The sequence below is a fragment of the Notolabrus celidotus genome, chromosome 8 (genome assembly GCF_009762535.1).
Source record: "Notolabrus celidotus isolate fNotCel1 chromosome 8, fNotCel1.pri, whole genome shotgun sequence".
Lineage (NCBI taxonomy): Eukaryota > Metazoa > Chordata > Actinopteri > Labriformes > Labridae > Notolabrus > Notolabrus celidotus.
Genome location: NC_048279.1, coordinates 26,738,352 through 26,763,901, shown reverse-complemented (window position 1 = coordinate 26,763,901; position 25,550 = coordinate 26,738,352). Strand labels below are relative to the sequence as shown.

The following is a 25,550-nucleotide window of genomic DNA, read 5'->3' as shown; positions in this document are numbered from 1 at the left end:
GTGGAGCGTCAGTAAACACCTTCCTAATGCAAGTTAAACAAGCTATGGTTCAGCAGACAATAACCTGCACGATTTAACACAGGGAAACAAACTGATCCATAGCTCCAATTTAATCTTCATGGTTGATTTTGTGTTACAATTCGATCTGCAATATGACAATGATTTTTTGATTAAGTCTGCATGGTTTCATATTTCCTCTGCAACTTCCTCTGTAAACAGCCCACAAGCGATCTTAGCAACGACACCATGAAAAGAAAAAAACAGGTGTAGAAACAGAAGCAGGAAGAGGTCACAGCTGATTACAGCTCCAACCTCCAGCACGCATTTCATAAGAAAACCTCAGCTCATGGTGATTATATATAGCTCCTTTATGTTCTGATCCTCCTGCTCTGTAAAAATGTTTGCATTGAACTCAACAAAGAAGCATTTCATAGAGAAACTGCTGTGGTAAAAGGAAGTTTGTCTCATTGTCTAAGAGACACATTTATTATATAGGAGTCCATTTCAGTGGTTAGTTTATTAACTGAGCCTGAGTTTGGCACAGTTTATGATGCCTGTATTCTGTAATTTCTATAAATCCAATAAAAAGAGTATGTATTAATCCACCATTGTTGTTAAAAATTTTAAAACACACTCTTGCATAAGTAACATGTAGCGCCACAGAGATAATAACTGACACACTTAATTCTGAGTCTCAGTTAAGCTGCTGTAAATACTTCACAGTGTCCAGTATAAAACCTGCTGCTAGTCGTCAACAAATTAACATTTTCCCCTTCGATGGATGGACTTAAACACGCAGCACCTGGCTGCACCTGCTCTGTTTGGATGTAATTCCTAATTTGGGAAAGAGTTTACGCTCTGCTTACATTTTAAAGATTGCACCAGTTGAGATAGACAGAAGTCACAGCTTAAATCTTTCACCTAGCTTTAATTAGGTGTAAAGTCTTGATTAAAACACTGGTTGTCAAAGATGGGATAACTTGGAGGATGATGATAATGAGGAGGAGGAGGAGGTTTGACCAGCTGTTCTTTTTAAGCAATATATCCTCAAGGATAGACAATCATTAGAAATGTATGATGACTTTGATCTGTACTCCTGCTTTTGTTTTCCATCAGTGGAGATAATGTCATCAGCATAGAGTGTGGTTACATTCAGTTGTAGTTGTTGATATTACCAATTGATAACAACACCTACAATAACATTAGATTAATGTTCTCATCATTATATTACTTTGTCATTTTTAACCTTTATGGTGATTGAAGTCTATTCAGAGGAAACGATGGTAAAGTTTTGGGAGGCACACTGACACACTCACAATTTTGTTAGTATTTCTACACTACCAGTCAAAATTTGGAAACACCTCACTCAAGGGTTTGTATTTATTTAAATTATTGTAAACACTGTAGATTAATACCAAAAACATCACAACTATGAAAGAACATATATGGAATTATTTAATTCACAAAAAAACAAAGCAGAATATGTTTTATATTTTAGATTCTGTAAAGTAGCCTCCTTTTTCCTTCATGACAGCTTTGCACACTCTTGGTATTCTCTTAGTCTGTCTCATGAAGTGGTCTCCTGGAATGGTTTCTAATTAACATGAGCCTTGTCAAGAGTTCATAGAATGACTTACCTTCTTGATGTGTTTGAGACCATCAGTTGTGTTGTTCAGAGGTAGGGTTAGTACACAATGGATAACCCTATTTGACTACTGTTGTAATCCAGATTAAGATTATGGAATAACCAGGTTATTTCATAGTTTAGATGTCTTTAGTATTAATCTACAGTGTCGAAATTAATTAAAATAAATAAAAAACATTGAATGAGAAGGTGTGTCCAAACTTTTGACTGGTAGTGTATGTTGTTGTCCTTGTTGTTGTTGTTTTTACAGATGACAATGAGAAAATAATGAAGCAATCAAAAACCCAGTCATCTCTCTCATTTTGCACTTGACCAACTTCAGGGAACTTCTTTTAAACCTAACCTGAATGGTTACATTGAGGTTTGTTTTTTTTTCAATTTACAGAGATGCTCGTCTAGACAGAAACCATTTATGTTGTAAAAAGTTTTCAACTTGTGTAAAGCTTTGATTTGGGTTTTTTTTTTATCTCATTGATCACAAGGCAAAGAAAAAGTTTAAACCTTCTTTTTATTTAATTTTGGTCTCATGAAATGTCCTTGAGTCCAAAGAGCTCTGCTTTTATGGCTGATCGCCTTTCTCTTTAGAATATCAGCTTGTTTTTTTTTTTTAGAAGTGTGAATCCAACGTCTTCATCCTTTCAAATCCTGTCAAAATAGACGTGTGTAGAAGAAAACATGCCTCATGTTTTATTAGAGCACACACAAAAATGAACACAGCACAAACTACACCAATATAAAGGTTCATATTTTGGTTTCTTGAGTCTCATAATCAAAGTTTCCTGGTCATTATTTGAAATTAAATTAAATTAAATTTGGACAATCATTACAACATGAAACTTAAGTAACATGTTTTTTATAACACCACTGGCTCATGTTAGAAACAGTTCTCAATAAAGAAAGCACTTCACAAGGTCAAATCCATTTTCTTTCTACAGTTAACTTTGAAGTGATTACTCACATTTTTAATTTAAATTTAAAAAGAAAGGAAAAAAATACTGTCAATGTGTGCTCTTGGACTTAATGAAGAAAGCACTCAGTTTGCATTGACACAAATTGGAGAAGTGCTACATTGAAGGACAGTCAAGTGATCTGACATTACCAATAGTATGCAATAATGTAGATAAAGCTTCAACATGACTGAGTAAAAGCCTACTCATGAAGGTTAAACTGTGTTAGTTGTGAATGTTGAAAGTCATCCTCAGTTTAAGTTCTTCTATGACCAAATTCTTCTTTCTGATCAACATTCTGACCATTTTTTGGCTTGCTTCTTCTTCAGCAATATCCAGTGTATTCAACTCATTCAGACATTACAACCTTCAACCTTATTAAAGTTTTTCAGCACTCAGTATTAGCAGTTTTCCACAGTGTATTTAATCTCTTTTCAAATATTCCTTGCACATATTCACCTTTTCAATACAGCTTTAGTAGCAAAGTGCAAGCTATTCAGCATGCAGCATTCATGAAGCACTTTCCTCAGCAATGCATTTTCTAGTTGACTTTATCAGTATCAGTATATCCACCGATTTTAAGCCCCAACATGCTGTAAGGAGAGCAGGTTCTGTGTTCTGTCTTTGATAGTTTGCATGAACTTTGCTGTCAGCAGCAGAGATAAATGTTGTTCTTTAACTACAGCTGTGGACCTCAAAGTCTGCAGACGATCTCATGATGATGGTTTTCACTCTCAGACCGGGTCGACTCACACTCATTTTACTTCCATTATCTGCCCCATCGTGTCCTTTAAACCACTTGAACCTCATGAGCAGGCCATAACATATTTGACATCCATGGATTACATAAACATAGTGGCTGTCAGACTTGCACACTGTAGACACTGAGGATGAAATGGGTACCACCTGCTCAAGTTAATGTGGATGGATTGTGTCTGGGGTGATGTAGAGGCACATTTACTGGAGGTTATGGCCAGGGCGAGGACCTGAACTGTGAGCCTGCTGAACTGCAGCAGCAGCACAGGGAGACTGATGTCTGTTCTCCCTGCAGACTATTACACATGTGAGTGGAGCAAAGGTGGCTGGGAAGTAAGAAGCACGATTCAGGGGTCCAGAGGTTGCAGTAATTAGACTTGACCATGCTGCTGCTCATCCATTATTCCTGCTCCCACTGATGCTCATTTGGAAGAGCTGGAGCATTGGCTTTGTCCCTTTTAGTGTGTGTCTGTGTGTGTGTGTGTCCCTGCATGCATATTATATTATACTATCTCTTTTTAAAAGTCCAGGGAAGAGACCTCAGAGTTTTGGCCTTTAACTAACAAGTGTAATTTGACCGGAGGGTAAAAGTTAGATGACTTGTCTGGTTTCTCTAAAGTTTTCAGAGGTTTTAAATAATCTTGGCCTTTTCAAACTTATTTCTGACTCAACGGAGACAAGACATTTTGAAGTGCTGTAACGAGGGATGTCCTGATCTCAACTATCGGATCGGAGTCGATCTAGGCATTTTTTAATAGATCAGTGACCGTCATTTGAGCTGATCATCTGACTCCAATCCTTTACATGAGCAACATCAACCGCTTTACAGCAGCCTACAGTAACTCTCCAGTTATATGTATATGTATATTGATATATATATATATATATATATATATATATGACCAAAACTTACACCAAACATATACAGTGTGTTACATTAGCATTAGCAACCCTGAAATGGCTCAAATGTCAGCTGTGTGGAAATATTTTAAACTAGGAATCGAAAACAGTCCAACAGCCACTCAATGCACTATGCAATAAGATAATTTTGCGAGGTGGTGGCAGTTGAGCTGTGTTCAGTGCTCCCAATTTGAAAAGGAAAAGGAATACACTCACGCACTCAAGGAAAGGCTGCTCAGCTGCGGCAACAAACTTAGGACTTTAAAAGGATAAATAGCTCAAGAGTGGGAAAAGGCAAAAAAGATTACAGCAAAGGTGATTAAATTAATCACTTGGGACAACCAGCTCATCTATGTGGTAGAGAATGCAGGTTTTTGCCATCTTCTGGATCTATGCTATGTCCTGCAATCTCAAGGCTACATTTCAGACACTGCCTTCGTTGAGCCATACAGCAAAGATCTTAACAACATACGAGGTGATTTAAAACATCATGTGACTGCTTTTAGTTTTACAACAGACATTTGGGCAGCAGTGGTTGCCTTCTCTTTAATCCTAGCACAGCCTGCTTCGTTGGAAAAAAAACACGCCACCTTCCCACAAGCGCTGGCTAGAAGACATTTTGAGCCACCTCAGGGTGGAGCAACTTAGATACACGACCCAGTGCTCACTCAATAAGTTCAAAAGGATATGGCAGCCATTTCTGCACTATATAGGAAGAACCCCCGCCAACTGACTTCCACTTATTTATTCCAAATTTATTTTAGTTTAACACAAATATTACCCTCTCCATTATTATAATTTCTATTCTTTCTCTTTCCCCCTCTTAGTGATGTATTTCAAGCTACTCAGGTGTATGCAAGTGAGTAAGGCCATTTGGTAGTGTGTTCAGTATGTTTAATATTGTGTCTTATGTGTTGAAAAATGTAATAAAAATATTCAAATATACAAGAGACATTTGGTGCTCTCATGTTTGTCCCAATCTTTCCCTATCAAAGATGGTTCCGGGGCCCAGTAGCTGTTCGGGTGCTCTCAAATCTGTGCAAAGTGACTGTCATTGTTTCACGACGCTGAGACAGAATGTTTATGTTTTGTGGCAAAAACTTTTCAGTTCTTTTTCCACAATGTTTCCGAGTTAAGAAAGCTAACAGAAATTGACATTTTTGCCTGTGTCAACAGACTGGGGTTAAATGTGCGGGAACCCTTTCTGCAGATCGATTTAATATGACTTTGTGGATCATGTTGTTCACATGTTGTTTTACTGTCGAGAATTATTTATCTTTGTTGTGGGGTTGTAACTAATCAGAATCAAATATTTAACACAACCAGGTAAGAAAAGTGTGTGGCAGAGTAGCTTGATAGTTATGATATTCTTTAATTTGACTAGGTTTGGTTGAGCCCTTTTCATGGTTTTGGGTCCTCATACCATTAAAAGAGAACTGATGAACAGTTTTTACACTCTTTATCCCCTAAAGGGAAAACATATCAGATTAAAATCATAAACCCCCCTTATTAGATTTTTGGTGTTGGACTTAGAGAAAAGTAAAGTTTGCTGTTTCAAAATCTTTTTTGTTATATTCCTGTTTTTATACATATTTTATGTGAGATATACATTTTTTTTTTTTTTGCAATAGAGTTTAAATGCAGCCTTACACTGTCAGGAATATGGTTCTGGTGGGAACATACCGTCTCCTGTCTTGAATAAAATTTAAATATATTAAATCTCAAAATAGAGACTTCAGTCAACCACCAAAATAACCACTGAGTATGTGTTTTTTAAGTTGCTCCCCCCCGTGGCTTGTAACTAAAGTCATGACCTCAGTATACAGACATTAACACCAGCATCTTATTGAGAACATTAAGATCAGACTCATGTGTTTGCTTTTAATAAGAACAACTTTCTACTTCTTAAGCAGGATTCAGGGAACTGCAGCATCTTTGTTCTTTTCAGTGAATTTCTAAGTGAAGACAACATTTTTTACTTGTTTTAGACAAGCAGAGAACACATGCTGATGGTATCAGTGTTTCTCACCACAGGCAGATAGAGAGCAGATTAAAGATATACTGCTGTTTGCCAGGTGCAGCACATTAATAGGAAATGAATACAGGGGGTACGATTCTTAGAATATGAGCAGGATTTGTCTGCTGAGTATAGAAGCATGATTCATACACAATGATCAGGAAATCATACTGATGGGCTGTGTTGGTGCCTTAATTTTAATCTATGTTGTAGGTAAATCTTAACAAAACCCCTGCTGCCAGTAGGAAACTGACGCATCTTTGTCTTTTAATTCTATGGGTAAAAAATATATAGACCTAAAGTTGTTATAACAGTTCTTAAAACTATAATTTTAAGCAGATGAGAGTTGTCTGTTTGAGAATATTTATCCACAAAGTTAGGACATCATTGGATTGCATTATCCACTGAATGGATAGAAACCAGTAATACAAAGATGTCAAATTAGATCATGTTTAACTTTCAGCTGTTCGTCAGTATGAGAGGAGCCCTCATGCTGCTATGATAACCACCAGCTGCTGACACAGTTAACTCAAAAAGTACAAGTATTTATAAATGAGCAGTGACATTTAAAAAGGTATTGTGGTTGAACCCTGACATCAGTTTAAAATGATGGTCTTTTACAAAGATGGTCAACATCTCTCCAGCTTTACTTCCTAAAAATAAATCTGAAGTGCCCCCTGTTATGGGAACTATCATCTTGCTCATTTGATGTATTGTAAGCCAGAGTCTGCAAAGCAGGAAGCTGGCATTTGTAATAAACCACCCCTTCCAAAAATGATGTTTAACTCACTGATGAAATGGAAAGGACCCTAACCCTAACTTGGACATAAATAAACATGATGAGATTAGAATAATGACAAAAATCCAGTTAGAGAAGCTGATACAAAGCCAATCCTGTCCACAACATATAATTTTTCTGTCTATTTTGGCCGAGATCCACACGCAGCTCACAGAAAAAATAGCCGAGCACTCTATCCCCCCCTGATTTTCGGAACATGAGACAGGTGTGAGACCCACATGAGACGTGCTGTTCACACCAGGGGTCTGAATGCTCCATAATCTGTGAACATTCAGGAATGAAAATGAAGCTGTTTTGCAGCCAACACCCCTCCCTGTTAGTCTCATTCTGAATGCAGGCTCCAATCATTCAGAACAATTTTTGACGCTGCCAGTTTGAACCATTTGATCCACAGTTTTGAGTCGCACTTCCAATATGTGAGTCATTAATGGAAGCTGATTGAGATTCAACATGAACAAGAGAGTTAACACCTCCACACTGGTATTGCCAGCTTGCATCAATGGCAGTATCACCCCTAAGTAAGATGCTGCTCTGCCCATGTTTAAATGTGTTTCCTAGTTGGGTGTTGCAGATCCCCGAGCCTGCTAACAACCAGCATGCTAGCTCTCAGCTCATTAGCCTGGGCTCCTCGTACTCACACACACATCTTTCAGAGACTCCACACCACAGCAGGGGGACTGACTGGGATAAATAAGGAATAATCAAGGAATCGTTCTGGCTGCGAGTTGACCCGAATATGAGGCTCCATGCCATCGTTGGGACTCTGCCGGCACACTGGTACCATTATAATGAATGGAGAGGACGAGACAGACCTGGGGTAAAACCACACTAATGCTTGAGGAGGAGGTCGCTATTTAGTGGTAGGGCTCACACAGAGCTTGTTTTAGTACAACTTCTGCATGCTGTGACGTCCACCCACAGTCTATGTTTGGCGCAGCATCATTTGGACAAACAATATGCGTCTGAGGTTTTTATAGACCTGTGAATACAAGCAGGAGGGGAGGATGCAGATGTGGTTGATTGCAGGGGACTTGCTCTAAAAAAGCAACACATCCTGCTCCAAGTGCTCACACTCGTGGCTGGCTTAGTTTCTCAGCAGCTTCCCAGCAGCAAACATTAAAGACTTCTGGTGTGGAGAAACCAACCAGATGAGAGGAACAAAGAAGGGAGACAATGTAGGGGGGAGAAAACTGAATTTGAAATGTAACCATTCAAAAGGTAGCACATAAACACACCAGACACTCCATAAAAATACTTTTAGAGTAATGTTAATAAATATTATGATGAATAATTACAGCGAGTTAAGTGGCAATATTTTTTCTTAGAAATTCTGGACACTTTGGTAGCTTTCTTATGTGTTTAAATTATGCTTATTTATCAATTAGTTTTATTTATACCGCACCAAATCACAAAAAAAAGTTCCATAAAGATTTGGTCTAGAGTCTGTTATATTATTTGCAGATACTCAGCATTAATGAGCGAACATCTGGCAACAGTGGCAAGGAAAGCTTCCCCTTGAGAGGCAAAAATCTCAAGCAGAACCAAACTTATGGTTGAACAGGCATCTGCCTCGACTGGATGAGCCGAGACGGTGGGATAGAAGGAAAGAAAAAGAAACAGATGGACAAGAATAAATACAAAGACAGAAATACAAACCTACAGACAAGGAGAAGACGGAGGCTTACAGTTGCAATGCTCATAGTATAAGTGGAAATTTGACTTACCACAACTCTAATACTGCTGTGAATAATGGGTATATTTCTCTCTCTTTCCACCTCTCCTTATCACAAACTTCATTTCAACCTGACAGGCCTCAGCTCCTCACAAAGTTCACAAACCCATGACACATTGCTGCAGTATCAGATCAGGTATCTTCCTCAACCAGGATGATATTTCATGTACAGGACACTCGTTTTCTAGTCAACTTCAGCTGTGAGCCACCGCCGCTCTCCGTCCATCCATCATCTCCTGACCTTCAGCGCCGTGCCCTGATGGCTGCCCGGGGCACGAGGAGAGTGACTAATGTCGTCTCAGCCGCCACCTCCCCTCCCACCAAAGGCCCCCGGTATCCGTCCAGTATTATCCGACCCCGGCGTCTACAGATTTCTATCTCTACTCCCAGCTTTAATTATTCACGCCGCTGAATCACACTCTCACCAGAGAGATAGCCAGACCGGCCAGACTGCCTGTCCTCTCCCTCTCCCTGATCTTATCTACCTGGCTGTGTGACACTATCTCATCCTTCTCTTATATGCGCTAGATCATAGAAGACAGCTGCTGTGCTCAAAGAGTAGAGTTTACAGTCGATTATAAAGCCGAGTCCAGTGAGTCTGACGCTGTACCTGTGAACAGGGGTTTAACAACAATGACAGTCTAACAGCAACCCGAAGAGTTGTGTCTTTATTATTCATAGTGTTCTGACCCCGTGATGATCCCGTTAATGTGCCCATAAGATAGTTCAACTGCATCTGAAGCCCTTGCCTACCATTTTACTAACATGTATTATGTGATCACTTAGATGAAATACATTTTATGACCAAATTCATGCAGCAAAAATTCCATTGTTTTCATACATACAAATGAGTACAATACTATGGCCGCCATTGATGAAATCGTGTCCAAAAAGCGTGCTCTCTTGTATCCATGTCTTTGCAATTCTCGAACACAGGTCCAACTAATGAGGGTTTACTTTAAGCCATCTTATTATTGAGGTTTTTCACATAATTGATCATGTCAAATTATGTTTCTTTGCTCTTAAATTTTCATCTATTTCCCAAGAGATAACCCTTCTCATCTTTACATCACAAAACTTTTTATTTTATTTTTCATTTTTTCACTTCTCATTTTTAGCCCTAATATGTCTTTATAAACTGTCATCTCTGGCTACAATAACTTCAGCATACTTTTTTCAGTCTCAGTGGCAGTGTTGTAGTCCAATGTTGATTTTGGCAGCTGTTTTAGTCTTAGTCTTAGTCTTTAGAAGAAAATACCTCTTAGTTTTAGTCAAATTATAGTCTTTTCACCCCTTTATAGTTTTAGTCTAGTTTTAGTAGACGAAAACTCAAAACATTTTAGTCTTTGATTTTTGCCAAAACATCTTCACTCTTTAAATAATTCATGTAGTCGATCAGATATTGGTAACAGGGTTATACCAAGTGTTCAAATCGTCAACTCTCCTTTAACACTTTTGCTTGAGTAATATCTTAAGTTAAGTAATTCAGCCTGTCCCTACAAAAAAGTCAAAAGAAAACATTCTTGATTTGACCACTATGACTGTATTCTCTTGACTCACAGAAAAATGCCATGAAAGGACTGTATTGCACATTTAAGACGGTCCTTGAATGTACCTGCAGTGACAGGCGCACTGGACAGTCAGTTCATGGCACTCTGAAATGCATCTGCATCTTTGATGAGAGGAGAAGTTGATCAAAACTTACTGAAGGTGTCTGATGTATCTTGATGGATTTTGAATGACCGACGGTCTGCCACTAAAGATTTCGTCTCGTCATTGTCTTGTCAACAAAATCAAAACATGTTCGTCAGAGTTTTTATTATCAGTGATGCAGTTTAGCTCGTCATAGTCTCTTTTTCGTCATGAAAAAGTGCGTTGTTGACGAACATTTATCATCATAATTTCGTTAACGAAATTAACACTGTTGTAGTCGAGTCACCAAACCAAGTCGACTCCTAATCTTCAGTGTTTAAGCCAGAGTCAAGTCTGAATCACCAGAGAAGAATCTGATTTGAGTCCCTGTACCTGAGGATTTATAAACAGAACTGCTGTTTTCCTCAAAATGATTTACTGTATAAACCTGTGCTATAATGTGTGCTGCACAGACATAGACAGTGTTGGCGTGTCAGTATGCTAGTTTTTAAATGTTTGAGACGAAACCCTAAAACACAACTTCTGGTCAAATCATCACTAGCAAAATCATGTTGGCAGCTCAGTGAGACTAGCAAAGCACAGCTGATTGGTAATGTGAGTGTTAAAATGCTAAATGTTAAATTAATTCAGGAGAACTACATTTCACCATGTTTGCTTTTGTATTTCAATGTGTAAACATGCATATGCTAGCTACATCTGTTAACTCTTAGTTGGTTCCCAAGATTTTGGAATATTCATTGTGGCTCAGCTGAGACAAAACATTTTAATTTCTAAGCTAACTGAAGTTGATGTTGAGGATTTTGAGCAGCCACAAAGTGTAGAGGTCAGTGTTAAAGTATCCAAAGAATTATGATAATGATTTTAACTTGCAGAAATAACCATCCCAAAGTTATTTTCACTCTGTAGTAATTCTTGTGAAGAGGGCGGTCTCCCAATTCTGGTTACCTCTGCAGCTTCTTACACATGGAAAGTCTTGTTCTTGATGTGGTTTATCATGGTGGTCACATGCATCCTTCCTGGTTCATAACTATCATGACTTTAATTTCCGTGAACACCCCTCTGCATGCACAAAAGCTTTTGGTTTTGTTATAGGATAATCCTGAAATTTCAGTTACTCACCCCCTCTCGTGCACACACCTCACCCATATTCAACCTCTGCGTTCCTCACGCCCCAGGCTGGGACTGTGGATCTTATTTCCTCCTGACAGGTCCAGGACAGAGAAGGGGAGGACAGCTCATTTTTTGGCCACTCTGAGGAGGACGAGGGGGGGGGGGTTGGGAGTGAGGACACAGGATGAGCTGCCAGATTGACAGGCCGATGGGGCTGCCACTGGGGGCCAAGGTGTAGAGATGTTCGGGGAGTTGGCGTTTGCGGCTCATGAGATAAGCATCAGTGAGAATATGAGAGGCTAGATGGTAATCTTGCACAGGAAGTCAAGCTATACCATTGCAGAAGAAACCACAGGAGAGAGGCTGACCTTGTGCGCCTGTGCTCAGCTGCAGCGCTCTTTTAGAGGAGGCCAGGCCTCAAACCAGCTGCTGACAGGAAGGTCCTCTGACGGAGTACTAGCTCTGTTCAAAGCTAATACAAAGTCTTTAGAGGATAATTGCTGACAGAGAGGAGCACTAAAGTTTGTCTGACCATTTGAAACCCTGGAACAAATAACCAAAGACATAGTTATTACCAAAATTAAACTTTAGTTTAGGGACAGTTCACTTTTTCAGTGCTTTAGATTACATCATTAAAAGTGAAAGTTTTTTCTCATGTACCATTTTTAGAACAATCACAGTTGAGTGAAAATATATCATTGCATAATAAAATGTCAGGTTGTCAAGCTTGACTGGAATTAACAGTCAATGCAAAGAGATTGACTCAAAGTAGAGATTTAAAACTTCAGAGGGTGTGAGCAGATTTAAGCTTAAGTTGAAATTTCACACGTGTCTATAAATTGAAGGCTGCTGCTCTATTTGGTAAAGATTTGAGATGAGGGACATCAAATTCTGACATTTATGTCAGGTGAAAAAAAGTGGGTTTTAAAGGTATAAAATTAAAAAAGAAAGAAAGAAAGAAAAAAAAACACAGATAAATAAGATTTTAAGAACTTTATTTAGCACCTTTTAAAATACCAATCAGAATTAAGTATTTAACACAGCTGGGTGATGAGTAAGAAATCCTGGTAATTAACTGAAGTAAAAAAAATGTATACATATGACTACTACAACTGTTCAATAACTTGATGTCAGTCAGAATGGCAGACAGAAATAGCAGGCAAAAATACTTCAGGTCACCCTTACATAAGTCAGGGTCTGGGTAAGACCACCCCAGTCAAAATCCCTGGACACGCCACTGCACACCAAACATCATAAAAGTATAAGTATATCAGTATAATCTACTGTTCTTAAAACTATTTAAAACAGTAGGCTCTGAAGTTGATTTAAGAGCTAAGTGTTTGCAGCACAGGTTTTTTCAAATTTTAGAATCTTTCCTCGTACATGATTATTCAAAGGCTTGAAATTGCTGCTTCATTGAAAGAGTTAAAGCTTAGTGGTTTTGGCATTGTAAATTTGACCACAATGTAACTGTTATTTTAATTTATAGTAAAGGTATAATGCACTTGTGTTCATAGCTTTGTGATCAATATCTCAATTGACCAAAGAAGTCATCTCCTTCTCTTAAGGTTAGAAAGTTGTCTGAAATACTTTGATGAGTCTTTCCCATCGCCTGGTCTGAGGTCGCAGTGTTTTTGAAAGTCAGAGAATGAGGCTTTTGCGTTGAATATCACCCATATATTTTCCTGGACTAGCGGCAAGGTTTAAAATAAGAATGAGTTATGCTCACTGTTTTATCCTTAACCACTGTCAGCGTGCCCTGTTCATGGACCAATAAACCCAGCCTTATAGCCAGCGCTGAAAATATTCTCAGCATGATTCAGCAGATTCCTCTTATGCCTCATTTCAGCCGCCACACAACTACTGCCAAAAGATGAAGAATGATGCCTTTTTTATGTGGAATAAGATTCATTTGTTAACAAAAACAGGATATGACAGACACACTACCGTACGATTCAGAATGATACAGAGAGCATTGTAGTTCGAAAAAGAACAATACAGTACAATATGGTATAATACAGTATAGCACTATGTGGTACAATAAGATATGGCATGATACAATATGATTCCATAAAGTACTGTACGCCACATTAAGTTATGATATGATTCCATATGGCACAGTATGATACAGTATGACAGGGTACAATACAGTATAGAATGCTTTGGTACAGTATGGTTCAATGAGGTACGGTACAATCAGGGTGTAAAATTAACTTTTTACCTCATTGGCCATTGGCTAGTGACCTCCAAAAATGTACTGGCCAAAAATATTTTTCACCGGCCAAATAAAAAAACCATGCCTAATTTGTTTAAAATGGTAACAGCCTCGTCAATTTTCCAGTTTTCTTTGAAACGTCGTATAGTGACATTACTCCGTTTAGCTGTCTGTTCCTCTTCTTGATTGTCTCTTGCCTCTTTGTTTATCCTTTTTGTTTGTGGTGGCTTCACGCCGGCAATGTGTCGCTACATCTTCCTCGAAACGCTCTTCCCGCCATGCTTCTTCAAGCAAAGGGAATGAATAGAACTCTAGTAGCTGATGTCACGCCATTCCCAACGTACCAAATCAAAACACAAGTGCAGTGCGCCACGCGGGTCAAAATAGCCTGACAGTTGGCAGAAGGGGGCGAAAATATTGAAATAGAACCTCACATGCAATACAGAATTTTCCATCGGCCACTGGCGGGTGTGTGTTTTTGTTTTACAAGCCAAACTAATTTTTTACCTGCCATTGGTGCTTGGCGGGTCTTAAAGGTGACATATCACGCTTTTTTCATCAATATATATTGGTCTAAGAGGTCCCCAAAACATGTCTTTAAAGTTTATGCTCAAAAAAACACTTTGAAATCAGATTTTGGCATGCCTGAAGACCCCTCTTCTTCAGTCCTCTTCAGAACACTCTGTTTTCCCTCTGACCACGCCCCCTCCGGAAGTGGATGTGCCTCAGCGTTTACATGTTGGCTGAATATACATGGCTGCTCAGAGATCGCGTTACTTCAACCCTCTGAATCTGATCCAGAATCTGATCCTGACGGAGAGGCGCCTGTAGCAGGACCTTTCTGAAGGATTGGTCATAGATTTAGTGTTTCTTGTTGTTTTATTTATCAGTATGTAGACGTCTGTCTTGGGACATAGCTACGAACATGTAGCTATGTGGCTATGCTAACTAGCGCTAACACTTATCCATGATAAATAAAAATCATCCACTAGATCTTCAAATCTGCAGGCCTGGGGAGTAAAACAGACCTCTACCAGAAGGGCAGCAGGACCTTTTATAAAGGATTGGTCACAGATTCTGTGTTTCTTGTTGTTTTATTTGTCAGTATGTCGACGTGTGTCTTGGTACACAGCTACAGCTACAGCTATGAACATGTAGCTATGTGGCTATGCTAATTAGCGCTATCATTTATCCATGACAAATAAAAATCATCCACTAGATCTTCAAATCTGCAGACGTGGGGAGTAAAACCGACCTCTGCCAGAAAGGCAGCGGGACCTTTTATGAAGGATTGGTCACAGATTCTATGTTTCTTGTTGTTTTATTTGTCAGTATGTAGACATGTGTCTTGGTTCACAGCTACAGCTATGACAGCTCCATGATAAATAAAAATCCTCCACTAGATCTTCAAATCTGTAGACGTGGGGAGTAAAACCGACCTTTGTGTTTATTAAGACAGCCTACGACTAGCATGCCTCCCTCCTAAGCTCCTTGTTACTACACATTTGTGCAGGTAATGAAAAACGGGGGAGGGATTCAGTATTATTTTATACAGTCTATGGGCTGAACAAGCTCCGAGCTCTGACTCCGTGACAGACCGGATATTGTTGTTACGTAACAAAAACACGGAAGTCTGAAACGGCTTGTTTTACACACATTTACAGAAATGTGGAGAAATCAAAACAGGGGCAGAATGGATTTTTTTCATTCTCGGGGGGTTTCTAGACATACCAGGGACACATATTTCAGGTAAAGAACCCTTAAAAAGTCAATTTTGCATGATATGTCACCTTTAATTTTACGCTCTAGGTCCAATACAATGTGGTACAATAATATATGACATGGTATGACACAATACTATATTATATGATATTGTATCATATATTACGGTATCTTGAAATACAGTACAATATAGTTTAATACAGTATGCTACAATACATTACGGTACAATTCAATACGATACAACACTAGAGGAAATAATGCTATATTATACAGTACTGTACAATACAATACAATACAGTATAATAGGATACAATAAAATGCAGTATAATATATTGCATTACAGTGATATGATATGATATATTAAGGTACAATACAGTATGATAAAGTATGGTACGCTGTGGTACAGTAATGTGATGCAGTGCAAAATCATACATTCATTCATGGATACAGCATGATAAGGTAACATATGGTACAGTATCGTAAGATGCATTAAAGTATGGTTTACACTTTATTGTCTTTTTAGGTACATTTATCTTGGCCACACTTACCTGCCATGACAGTTGTTGATAAATCTGCATTCCAAATGGACTTTAATTCTACTGGTTGCAGAAGATTTTTTTTTAGATAACTCTGACATCAACAACCCAGTTGGAAGTCAATGTTATCTAAGTGTTTATTTTATGAAATGAAAATATTAAACTTCTGTTAAATATCACTCTAAAGGTTAAGCCTGAGAAAATACTGTCACAAATTGGATTTCAGGTTTCACCTTCTTGTTTGATATACAGATGAAGGCAGATGAGGATCTAATAAAAGGAGAAAATGTCACCCCGCTTCTTTTGAGAGCAAATGTTGAAATGTCACCATGTTCCGACTCAAATTAAATGGTACACCTGTATCATCGGCAGAGTCATTTGACTCTGATTTACTGTAAATATCATATGTGGTTGGTTTTCAGATACGGTTGAAGAGCTCCCATGTTGAACTGATGCAATGATTGAATGAGTCTCACAGTCTCAAAAGGAAAGAGGCATGTTACACTGCATGAGAAAAGGCTACATAGAAAACATCAAGGATGATCAAACTTCAGAAAGTTGTGGTAGAAATTATCAGTCAACAAAATCTTGAAAATAAAATACCCAGTTCACTAAAACAGTTTTCCATATGTCTCTTGAGCTGACTGTACATGAAGAACCTTACAATTAGAGCTGCACAACACATTTTCTGTCACAAATGGCAGCGAGGACCTTTGGTTATAGGCCAGTTTTTCACCACACAGGAAGTGTTTTCGGGTTACTGCAGTGGGCTGAATAGTGCCGACAGTCTTGATGCAGCCCAGGTGTTTTTGCTCGTCTCTGTGAGGGAGAGATAAACTGTAGACTCTCTATTTCTGTAAGCAAAGAGGCACAAATTACAGGACACCCACTGATGCAGGTGCGCTTGTTCACGTCTTGTGAAAAGGTAAGCAACAGCTGAATTTATCCCAAATGTTTAACTGCTGTGGTCGTGTGTGTGAGTAGACATGCTGTTTTAAAAATAGATGAAAATGACAAGCATGGTAACATGAAGAGAAGACTAGCTTTGAGCAGGAGTAGAGAACACAGCTTTGTTAATATTCAAGAATAAGTCTACAGTTGCTCTTAGAGATTTGGGTGTAATAGCATGATGTGGAAACTGCAATGTACAATCAATGCACTTACAAGGAATTGGAGAGTGTTGCAAGCACTCTTTGTCAAGATGAATTATAAATGTTTGTGACTTTGGGTGTTACTTTTTTGTTTTGTGCATTTTCTCTTTTTTGAATACAATCCCATGTTCACTACAGATGTCATTAATATGAATTATTTTGTAGCACTGTGTCATACTGGAAGGGAAGGGAGTTTACGAATTGAGGGGCAAAACATATATACATACTATGTGCATGTGCTTTGCTGTCATATTTCATTAAGCCTCCATTATTGAGAATAACATATTTCATCACAAAAAATACATAATGTTAGGCTATTTGTGTCATTAAGGTTGCAGAATTACCTTCTATAGTTTCACATAGTGTAGATTTTTCCTAGAAAAAAATGTTCTTCAAAAAAACAATTCAAACTGTACTCAAATTCTAAATCTGGTAATAGTTCACTTACACAAAACAAAGCCAGGAAAGCAAAGCACTTTGCTGCAAGTATTTGAAAACAAGTCTTATACTATTAAAATGAGGACAAGGCATGGCAGATGTATTTGTATGGCACACTTCATACACTGAAGCAAAGTAAGTGAAGTAAAAAAAATTTAAAACCTATCAAAACAGCATTGAAAAAGAATTGTGCTACCACTAGAAATAAAGCAAGCACTTTACAAAAGAAACATTTAAGCTGAGACTCAAAGGTGGTCAGAGTCTGGGTTAGGCTTATATCATGAGGGAGGTTATTACTGACAACAAATCATTTTCTATTAACTCTTTGGACGGCCAGTAGGCCAACTTCTGATGTCATCAGGTAAAAGCAGACAGTTCTGTGCTCAATCTAAAAGCAACTGTGTGAATACATAGCAACAGCCAATAAATACAAATGTGAGAGAACTTATTTGACACAGAAATGTCAATGTCCACACCAAAAAGGATATTACTGGTAATATAGAAGACTCAGATAGAGTAATACTATATTTTTTGCAATCCTCATGCATGGAGTACTTCAGTGGTTCTGGCTCTCTGTAGCTGACACTTTCTTGTTGCCCGTAGAAAAAAAACAGGTCACAAATCCTTAAGTAGGCAGCTGGTTTGAGTTGCCACAAATCCTCTGCACCCAATTTCCATGGGGCAGGAGTTTATTTTCCAGACTAGCTGCTCAACCTCAGATGTGAGCTCCATGAATCTAATCTCCGTCCTTTTAATACGTCTCATCCAACACCACTTCCCCGGGCCAAGTAAGCTCTGCAAAGTAGACAGACGGCCCCACCGAGTGCTGGACCACAGTGCCAAATCCAATACTGGGTCTGATTCTCCCTTTTGGGACTGTGAGTTGGTAGCCTGTAATGTCTCCTGGCATTTTCACAGTCCCTCACAATGTCCACACTTCTATTTTGGGTAGGTTTCCTTCCTGTTTCCTGTTGTTTTTTTTACTTTTCACCCAAAGGAGTTAAAAAATAACAACCTGTCAGTCAAAACTTGCACGATTAGCCTTGACCCTGCATCATTTTCTTACTTTTATTTTTCTGGAGGCATGATTTTAAAATGGAAAAAAATCTCAGGCAGCACACAAATGGAGGATTTGTGACAAAAACTAATGCTTCAGTATCTGTTGTCACTGAATCAAACTCTTACCAATGTCTCTCGTGGTTCTGTGGACCTCTAGAAGCTCTGCACTTAATTTGCAATCTCCAAAAATAACCTAACACTTTGATTGATCCCCTGGTTAAAACTTGGATAAATATATCTGTGCTTTGGCACAACCATGGGAGCTGCTTTCATAGTTTCACCTTTCAAAGCCAAATTTGGAAAGTGTTCTGTCATTTGGGTCTGCAGGAATGAATAATAAAAAGACAGGGTAGATTAAAATATATTTTTCCTTAAACCAGCAGCGCATCACTTGACAGATAACTAAGAGTTGTATAATGGGTAATTTGTGAAATTAGCACTGCTTCTAAAGGTTATATGAGATGAACATTTCCAGCTGAATATGAAGGTCCAGAGTATGCTGCTGTTCTTTATGCACCTTCCTTTTTTGTTCATTTCATATAACTTCATTGTCCTCTCTTCCTCTATCTGATCCCCCATTTGTGCCTGATATAAAATCCTTCAAGTGTACTGGTTGCATTGTTTTGATTGAATTTGTGCTGCATAAGTGTAATAATACCCATCATTCTCTTGCACTATGCTGATGACACCTTGCTATACTTTTTGGTATACAGAATCTGCTTTTCTGCTCTATTGAAGTAAAACTAGATATATTTTCTGGGCACCTGCCACTTCCTAGAAGTGATAGATGAAGGACAGTAGACATTGTTCAAAATGTTACGTAGTTTTAATTAAAATAAAGTAAAATAGATAAGTAAATAAATCAAATAAGGAAAATGAATAAGAGGAAATCATGAATGCCGCAGACTTGCTCAGCTATGTCAGTTTAATAGTGAAAAACTAAGACAAAAATGTTATTTGCAAATTTCTGACTATAAAGACAAATTAAGGGTGTATTTAATAGCCTGATTGCTTTGGGAAAACTAAAATACAAGTAGTAATATGACACTTTAACACTCATATCTTTAGTCATTTTCTTCACCATCTGTGGAAGACAATAGATCCTTGTTTTTCGTTTGATTAGCTCTTCAGGTCTCTCATAATCTTTGATTTATTCATTACTGTCACAATAATCATTCATTAATAAGACCCAAATATGGAAAACAGAGCCAGAAGAAGGAATATAAGTATAAACACTTCAACATATATGATTGTAATGATAATTTAGAAAATAATCTAGCACTTTTCAAAACCAGTTACAAGGTGCCTCATAGGTAGACATAAGTACAAAGGGGTACAAACCAAGCAGATGAAATTTTTTTACAAATGTTAAAATAAACACTACAATAAAAAGAAGAATATATGAATAATATGGCACACCAGTTCAGACACAGTCCAGTGATAAAAAAAGAAAATGTAGTGATGATTTGAAAGCGGACACAGACTTATCTGATCTGTAATCCTCTGGCAGAGAATTCCAAAGCTAAGGGGCTCATAAAGTCAAAGCCCAGTTACCTTTGGACACAAGCTGAGATTCAGGAACAATCAGAAAACCAAACATTGATCTGGTGTATAAAAAGTCAAAGAATAACAGATGTAGCTATGTGTCTGGCCACGAAGGGTGTCAAAAACAAGCAACAAAATCTTAAAATCAATTCCAAATCTAACTGGTTACCAATAGAGATCATCAGGGAGTAATGTGTTCACTTCTCCTGGAACAAGTTAAAAGCTGAGCTGCAGCATTTTGGATTAACTAAAGCCTATGAATGTTTCCCTTACTCATGCCAGAGTAAAGCGAATTTCAGTAATCCAATCTGGAGGTAATAAAAGTGTCAATGACCTTTTAAATCTGTGAGGGAGAGAAATGATCGAACCTTGGAAATGAGCCTAAGATGATAAAAAACGAGACGGCACAACTTTTGACACTTGAATGTAATCTTTTGTTTTATAACTCTGTGAAGCACTTTGAATTGCTCTTTGTATGAATGGTGTTTTATAAATGTTCCTTGCCTTGCCATTAAAAGAAGATTTGATTCAAAAACTACTCCAAGGTTTCTGGCCTCCGCTTTAACAATGGGAGACAGTGAGCCAACACCAGCCCCAAAGTGATTGATGACATTCCAGTAGTCGTAGGGAGTTGTTAGAATAGTTTCTAAGTCATTTCAACTGAGAAAATGTTTCAACATCCAACACATGATGTCTGTAAGGCTAGACAATATGAATGACAGTCATTGTGGACTTAAGTGGGACGTACAGTTGGGTGTCATCGGCATAGCAATGGTACTGAATGTTGTAATTATTTATGATCTGACTCAGGTGGGTATATGGAAAATAATAAGGGACCTAAAATGGAACCAGGTGGAGCCCTGTATGTAAGTGGGTCATTTCAAGAAGAGAACCCTCCAATTTTAACTGAGAAGGATCTTTTTGTTAGGGAGGAAATAAACCAGTCCAATGCCATGTCACAAAATGTAATTTTTCAATTCTGACGTTTTCATGTTCAAGCAAATCCTGTCATTCTGCTTCACAAACATGCTGTTGATGCAACGAAAAAATATTGAGTCTTTCAATTAAAAGATAAAATACCTTAAGTGATGTGAACAAACAAGGAGCCCGGTGAGAACAGCCCAAGGCTACAAACGTCTCTGTTTGGTAGCTTATAAAGACTTCCCTCTTCTTCAGAAGGAGAAAAAGTCCAAGGACAAAATAGTGTTGGAAGGCCACATTCTTCTGCAGAACTCTAAACTAATGATGTTTTTCATTTCTGTTTCACTCCCTCGTTAGCTGCAGAGAGAGAGCGAACCGCCATGAGTCTGCTGTGATAATGGTGAGTTATGGTGCTCGTACTCACAGCTTTCCCTGATGGTTCCACATGAATGTTCCTAGGGGAAGCTTTGGGAGCTTGCAGCCCCCTGTGTAATTACCTTTTAATGCAGAGAGGAGGAAAGAGAGTTATTCTGCTCTGTCATTGTTAGTGCAGAGCAAGAAGAACATAGAGAAGACTGGGGCTGTATTTTTACTTTCCTTTTTACTGGATGCACTAACATTTCTTTTGAAGTTTAGCCAAGAAGTATTCCTTTAAAGCTCCTGTGAGGTAGCTTTTATCTCTTCAATGATTTTGTCCTGATGAGAAATCTAGTCATGTTTTCTTTTAAAGAACATATCACTCATTTAAAATCTAGAAAGAAATGGGCATGGCTGCATGGAGCTTTTTATTCATTTGACACCTACCAGGAGGAAGCTGTTTCAGACGTTAAAAATAGCTAAAAAGAAATAATGAATCATCATGCTTTTGGAGTTGTTTGCATTTGTAGGTCATTTAGAGGCATCAGTATTAATTTCAGTGTGTTTCACAACGAGCTGAAAGCTACTCACAGGAGCTTTAAATTAATTTTGTTGCACCATTTTATACATTGACGACCTCTCAAATCCACCAAGGCTTGATAGATAATGAATCAAAATATGATTTATAGTTCCTAAACTGAGCCCCTAAAATCATTAAGATTTCAGTCTTAAGGAGATCGAAACCTGCTTTTCACTGCTCCTCTGTGTTGGTAAATATGTGTACATTTCCTGCAAACAGCACACTCAGCTCTGACACTGGAAAAGCAAACCTGCTCCTAACTTCAGACACTGTGTCTGAGCTGCTTTCTGTATATGTTGTTTGCTCATGATGCTTTTCAGAAATGCAGAGCGCTATAGAAAAAACAAAAATAAGTGCTTTCTTTGTTAGTATATTCTAGCCCTAGGCTCAAGGATGAAGTTCATATTAGACTCAGAAATAAAAATTGAAGGTGCAGTAGCGCTAATGAGGCAAAGTCTGTTCAGGGTTTAAAACAAAACAGTTGTCTACCACTGAGTGTTTGAAGCACGATGACAGCCTTCCCTTCTGCTTGATTTGATAACCACACTCATCTGAAGACTGAGAAGTGTGTGTGTGTTCCATCTGCATGCTCTAAATTAAGAGAGGAGAGTTCAGTTTGAGTGAACAGTACAAGGGCCGGGGAATATTTTTATTAAGTTGTTATAAATTGAACAAAATAAGTTTTAATATCAGAAAATAAAGTGTCCTTGGGTGGAAACTTGTTATTGCTGTTGGGGGCTGGAATGAAGTGAGTGTGCAGAAAGAGGAGAGAAAAAACACTTTGAGGAACTCTGCCTGAAAATGTCAAAGTATGTCAAACACTAAGATAATAGATCCACCTACAAACTCACTGATGATGAATGTATCTTTTAAGTTATTATCTTCTTTTGTAGAATCAGTTATTCTTGCTGTAACAACTATTTCTCTGGCAAAAAAAAAAACCTTGAAAACATAAAAAACAAAAGACAATAAAATATTTGAAAATCACTTCTACATTCAAAGTGTCACCACAGCAGTTAATAGAGAAAGCACTGTACTCTTCTCAGTTTAAGTTTACATAAGGTACTCTTTCAAATATATGCATAGTAATATACAAAATATGATATGTAGCCCAAAATTGTTTCTTATTTTCAAGTGTGCTACTTGATTTTAGGAATAACAATGCAAGTATTATAGACCTAATTACAATTTACGTAATATTTAACAGGACTATTTTACATACCTCATTCAGCCAAGACTGTTATATTGGATGTGTGAAAACTATACAGTAAAAATGTTAACATAATTTTGCTCTACTATGCAGGTTAATCTTTCTTATCCAACCAAATCTCTTATTATAAAAAGCTGAACTCTTGTCTCATTTAACCCTCCTGTTATGATGTGGGTCAAATTGACCCTTTTCAAGTTGATTTTAGGCAATATATGCCTTCCAAACAGCAAAATGCAGCATAAAAATCTGGATAGCATGTGACAAAAGAGGTGTCGTGTTAATTTATCAACATCACTTCATAAAAAAAAATTCAAAATGTAAAATAAAATAAACAAAAATATATGTCATGTAAAACTATTGTTTTTATATTTAGGGATTTCCTATGTACATTAAAAGAAGTATTAACATTAATTTTAATGAAAAACGAGTGAGTTATCCTCATTGAACCATGATCTGTGAGGATTAAAGAACACCAATGGACTAAATATTGATTTAAATGGTTAGTAATAGAGTTGAAAATGTGACAAAAAAATGTGGATTGGGATTTCTGGGGGTTCTGACACTTTTGGATAATTGAATATGCCCCAGGTCAAAGTGACCCAGGAACTTTATTGCTGTTCCAGAGAAACGAACAAAACAGGAGGATTAAAAAACATTTTAGCTTGACAATTTAAAATCATCTTAGCTATTTAAACTGCATCAGATGTAAAAGCAAAGGTTGTCTTTTGCTTCTTAAAGTTAGCTTTTAAAAGGAATCTTTGCATAAAGAGTAGGATGTTTTAAATAAAATGCATAAATGAATTAAAAAACTAATATGTAAGCATGACAAACATAGAGTTTGGTGTTGTCTCAGGTGTTGTATAAATCCCTGGTGGTGACACTGCACCTGCAAGAAAAAAACAAGCCAACCCGAAGTCTTCTCTTCATTATAACAGATTTATTTGTGATTTTCAGCCCACAGCCTCTAATAGATGGCGAGAAAGCTGATTTAAATGATGCACACACAGATAATGGATGCATTTTATTGTCACTTTTTTTTTTCTCTGAATTGTCACAGGGGAAAAATAAATAAACTGTGACAGAAATAGACCGAGTTTATTATTCAGCATTTTAACATGTCACTGACACTTGTATCTGTACATCACTGACTTTACATGTTCAGATCTGTGTGACTTCACAAAACGAAAAAATAAGCGTTAAAAATATCCCTCAAAGGCAAACAGTGGGTTGTGTTGCAACACCTCATCGAGCTTCCTGCACCCGTCAGTGGTCTATATGTGTAAAGGCTCTAAGACTTGATTTCTACAAGTATTAAATTACATTCTATTAGATACTTATTTTATTTCATATAAAGTAGGATTAAATATTAAATATTGTATTGTTTGACAGTGGTGCAATGATTTTTACACCATATGTATTCTAGTTTTTAACAAGGTTTAACTGAAGTTGTCTCTGCGCAGGACTGCAGCCGGAGAGACAGAAACAGAAATCAAACATGTGGTAACTACAACAGCGCGGTGGAGGAGTCTGAGTACGACGTGGTGGATGACCAGGAGGAAGTGCTAAATGTGCGCATACTTCCTGCCCGGCCTATACATGGAGAGAGAGAGTATGCAGGTAGAGAGGAGCGTTCACATTCACACAGCTCTCAGTTTCTGTTTTTATTTCTTCTTTCAATTCTACTGTAGGATGCGCAGATTTAAGCGTGGGACTTGTTTAATTCTGTCTTTAAAACTATCTATATGTTTGGCTTTGCATCTTTCCTGTGGTGTAATGAGCGTTTGATTGAAGATTTTTAGTTTTTGTTCCCTTCCTGGCATGCATTTCTTTTCAGTACACCGACATTCAAACTTTATTTACAGCGAAGCAGAGTGAAGAACAGTTAACCACAAAACCATTCTCTGGTCCCACAGCGTGCTTATTCTCAGTCTGAGTAACTCTGCCTGACTATAGAAAAGATTCTGACCTTTGACGTGTGTTGACAGACATGCGTCTTACTTTCATGGTTCCTGTCTGCCTTAAAGGACGAGTCTGTGAGAGTGATCTATCGGCAGAAATAGAGAATGATCTTTGACAGTATATTCAAGTAGTTAATAATCACTAAGAAATCAAAACATTTGTGTGTTATTTACCTTAAACTGAGCTCTTTAATTCCACAGAGGCAACAGGTCCACAGAGGCAACAGGTCAAGAGTCTATAATGTCTCTACAGTTGCCCAAAATGCAACTGCAAGCAAACAAACAAATGCTGTCTCTTT

At 37.8% G+C, this 25,550-nt stretch overlaps 1 protein-coding gene across 2 annotated transcripts in view; it reads left to right on the top strand.

The window, feature by feature from the left end:
* LOC117817335 (cytokine-dependent hematopoietic cell linker) overlaps window positions 1-25,550 on the top strand; it is a 73,021-nt gene that overhangs the window by 37,967 nt on the left and 9,504 nt on the right. Inside the window, exons 1-3 of one of the 2 annotated variants that reach the window (XM_034689987.1) lie at window positions 16,834-16,957; window positions 21,504-21,546; window positions 24,754-24,910. In XM_034689987.1, the coding sequence (XP_034545878.1) occupies window positions 21,544-21,546; window positions 24,754-24,910 (160 nt within the window). In that variant the 5' untranslated portion in view covers window positions 16,834-16,957; window positions 21,504-21,543. Of the gene's footprint in view, window positions 1-16,833; window positions 16,958-21,503; window positions 21,547-24,753; window positions 24,911-25,550 lie in introns of those variants that run through there. The other variant, XM_034689986.1, reaches the window with a different exon arrangement.